Raw genomic sequence first — 3,942 nt, forward strand, 5'->3', positions numbered from 1 at the left:
GACTCAGCTGGTAAAGAATCTGCCTGCAATGCAGGAGACCTGGGTTCGATTCCTGGGTCTGGAAGATCCCTTGGAGAAGGGAAAGGCTACCCATTCCAGTATTCTGGCCTGGAGAATCCCATGGACTGTATAGTCTATAGTGTAGCAAAGAGTTGGGCACAGCTGAGTGACTTTCACCTTCTTTCACATGTTTTTTATGACTAGCACATCAGTTTCCACCTGCAGACAAGCAATATAACATTTGTCGTATTTGAAGTTTGCACCAAAGGAAGGGGGCTGCCCCAGTCACAGGTTTGAGTACAGACAGAAGATGCCTGGGAAGCACTGTGTCCTTGCTGCACAGAAGTAGACAGCTGAGTCTCCAGCTTCAGTGGTTGCAATGTGCAGGGAGAGATGTTTGGCCGTCTTATTCAACAAAACAGTCAGTCTCTGGTCTTCCTTTTTGTCCTTATTTGAAAGAATAGCTATAAGGAGCTGGGGACCTTTCCCAGGTTCCTGCTTATACCAAGGGAAATACTCTGAGTTACCATCTGTATAAGTGCAGGTGATAACAGCGGTGTTTCCCTCCTGGACACTCAGGGTAGAAGGACTCTGCTCCACCCTGTTTCCCAGGCTGACACCTATGGAGAAAGCAGAAGTCAGAGAAAGGAGAAGGGTTGTCAGATTATTTAGCTCTAGAGTTTACTTTTCCTTTTCTACAATAACTAGAAGAAACCTGAATAAAGCCAGTCTTGGCATCTAAAGAATATCTACAGATACACTCTATTTCCCTTAAACCCTCAACTCACAGTCCAGCTGCAGCCACAAGAATGTGATTAAAGCTCCAATGGGTGTCTTCATTGTTTTTCCCATTTAGGATCAATTGTGGACCGGCAGTCTCCGGCCAGGAGAGCTGCTTCTGTTACCAAGTGATCCCTTCTTTTCTCTAGTGGTTTCTTTCATTGTCTACCCAGCGAATAAGGAAAAGGCTCTGCTTCTGCCCCAAGCCTACCTATCCATTCAGAATCCACTCAAATGAACCCTCCTCATGTTCTGATCAGCAGAGGTGCACCACCCTCTGGTGGTCACATCTCTAACTACTGAACTCTCTGTTAAATGTCCTTCTCATACCTGTGCCTATGAGGGACTCTGATGCATAAAAACAGCAAAGATCAAGCAAATTACATCTTAGGCTGTAAATTTAAATGCACAGTAAGGATGTAGAGATCAAGATTTACACCTCTGCACACAACTGAGTCATTTTTAGTAAGTTAGAAGGAGGTAGATGCTGTTGCTCTTTATCCCATGATGGGCCTGATATTAGTTTTGAAATTAGAAAAGCACCATGATTCACTCTTAAACATAAAAATATAAAACCTTCCTTTTCAGCCTGTATACCATGCTCTTTTGTCTACTATGGGGAGAAAATCTTTCTAAAAGGAACATGGAAGCCAAAGAAGAGTATAAGAGAAAAAAGATCATTTGATATCCCAAATGCCTATGATCTTAGATTGTGTTCCTCTAAGCTGGTCTTGCCTGTTACCTGTGACTATAGTTAACAACACTGTACTTTTCATTTGAGAGTGGCGAGGAGTACAGACCTTAAATATACTCACCATAATAACAAGACAAAAACCCTGGTAATTATGTGCAGTGAAAGATGTGTTCACTAACTTTATCAGTGTTATCACTTCAAAATATATATATCAAATACATATATCAAATCATTATATTAGACACCTTAAACTCTCACATATCTTAAAAGCAGTGAATGACTCAGAGCCTTAGTGGAATTTCCTCCAGAGAATGAATCAGTTCTACTGGCATGCTTCTGCTGCCTTGGCCATCGCTGGCTCAGAGTCTATATTCGATTATTTTTCTTCCAAACTCCACTACAATGTTCTTTCCCCAAGACAATGACATTGACATTTCCCCAGTAAAATGTTCTTTACCCAAGACACTTCCCCTTAACTTCCGTGAGTTTCCAGAATTATCTTCCTCTGCCAAAACCACTTTAATTACTTAGAATTTTCTGGTTACCTCTGTGAGAATAAACCTAAGAAAGCCTCAATATTGCCTGTGTCTTCTAGAGAAATAGTGCAAATAGAAGATTGACCCTAAAGAACCTGTTGTAAGAAATGGTCCCTGGGCAACCAAGACTACTTCATTTCCAGAGGTAGAAGCCCCTCTCCTGTGATTCGGATTCTCTGGCCCTGTGGATTACAAAGAATAAATTTAACCTCTGTTCCATATCTCATATCTTTAAAATTTTAAACAGCTGTGGTGAAGAATATCTACTCACTATATAAATATGTATATTTATTAAAATGTGCTGGTTTTATGTGTGTTAAACTTCTTTATTTTTTTATTTTTTATTAGTTGGAGGCTAATTACTTTACAACATTTCAGTGTATGGGTGTTAAACTTCTTGCATTGCAGGCAGATTATTTACCATCTGAGCCACCAGGGAAGCCCAGGTAATACAAAAGTTTGGAACAATTTTGTATGTGATATTCTTAATTCATCAAAGACTAACTTCCACTTTTCTTCTGGATTTAGAAAGCAATTATTGCTTGTCATATATTCCCAGGTGGCTCAAATAGTAAAGAATCTGCCTGCAATGCAGCAGACCCAGGTTTGATCCCTGGGCCAGGAAGATCCCCTGGAGAAGGGAATGGCGACCCACTCCAGTATTCTTGCCTGGAAAAATCCCATGGAGAGAGGAACCTGGCAGGCTACAGTCCATGGGGTCGCAAAGAGTCAGAGATGACTGAGCAACTAACAGTACTATAAAGAATTGTGGAGAGCATTGGTGTTCTTTACTTATAAGTAATCTCACTCAGGCCTCCTATTTTAGCACCCGCCACAAACCTTCAACCCACACATACACAGGCACTCGCGAGAGCAACACCATCTTTCTCAATTATTCAAAGGTAACTGTTCCTTCTCTTTTAAACTCTTGCACAGCTCACATTGTGACACCTCTCACACTGAACCTAGGTTTCTCCTTCGTCCAGTCTGTAACACAAGCTTTAATTCTTCCTTACACTTCTCACCTTCTGACATTTCGTTGACATCACTATGTGCTGTGATCTCCTCATCTATTCTTTTTGTGTTTGCAGGTTTATACCCTTTCTGATTTCTTTACTATCTTAGAGATAAATGAGTATTATTAATCTACTGTGTTTATACAAGTTTCAGAGAAAACATTTTATTGCACAGCATTTTGTATTGTTTGAAGTATACTTTGACATGCATTTTATTTATAGAACTTTAAAAATAAAATTTGTATTTAAACCAATTTAATAAAAAATTAACTAGATTCAAACCAATGATGCATAGCTGATATATACTACACTTAAATCAATAGTGCATAACAAAAATATATTAATGTTATGACTATAGCTCATTCACAAAGCCTACAAATACAGCCTTTGAAAAAGTACAAGAAAATTTTCATGAATGTGGAAGAATGAAGCCAAGAAAAATATTTTAGAAGCAGCAGGCATTTCAAGGTCAATAATATTTTTAGTCATTCTTATCATAATAGCCACTGCAGAACCAGAAAACATATGTTGTTCACTTCTGTGCTTAAAACTTTCTCCCAAACAGCAAAAGTACTCCTAGTGTGCCAATAAACAGGTGTTAATTAAATAGGATTGCACCAATATTTGCAAAGACCAGCAGTATATTTGCAGTGCAACACAGAGCTTGATTGCTCTATTATTCTTTTCAATACACCATCTTCTCTTACTTCCTTATCTCTCACAGTTTCAAGATTATGACAAAATACTCAATATTTTGCAGTAACCTATAAGGGAGAATCTGGAAAGAACCCATACACCATGTGTGTCACACACTACACTGGTGCACGTGACGGTGACTCTGCTGTGCACCTGACACTGACACAACGCTGTGTGTCAGCTCTACTTCAATCTAAATATAAAGGTTTTTACAGAGTCA

At 39.2% G+C, this 3,942-nt stretch overlaps 1 gene segment (V, D, J or C); it reads right to left on the reverse strand.

Moving 5' to 3' along the window:
* Positions 1-285: 285 nt before the first annotated feature.
* Positions 286-925, reverse strand: LOC122444203. The segment is given in 2 exon segments: positions 286-620; positions 789-925. Coding segments are annotated over 2 exon segments (399 nt in total).
* Positions 926-3,942: the final 3,017 nt, after the last annotated feature.

This window comes from Cervus canadensis, chromosome 6 (assembly GCF_019320065.1).
Source record: "Cervus canadensis isolate Bull #8, Minnesota chromosome 6, ASM1932006v1, whole genome shotgun sequence".
NCBI classification, from domain to species: Eukaryota; Metazoa; Chordata; class Mammalia; order Artiodactyla; family Cervidae; genus Cervus; species Cervus canadensis.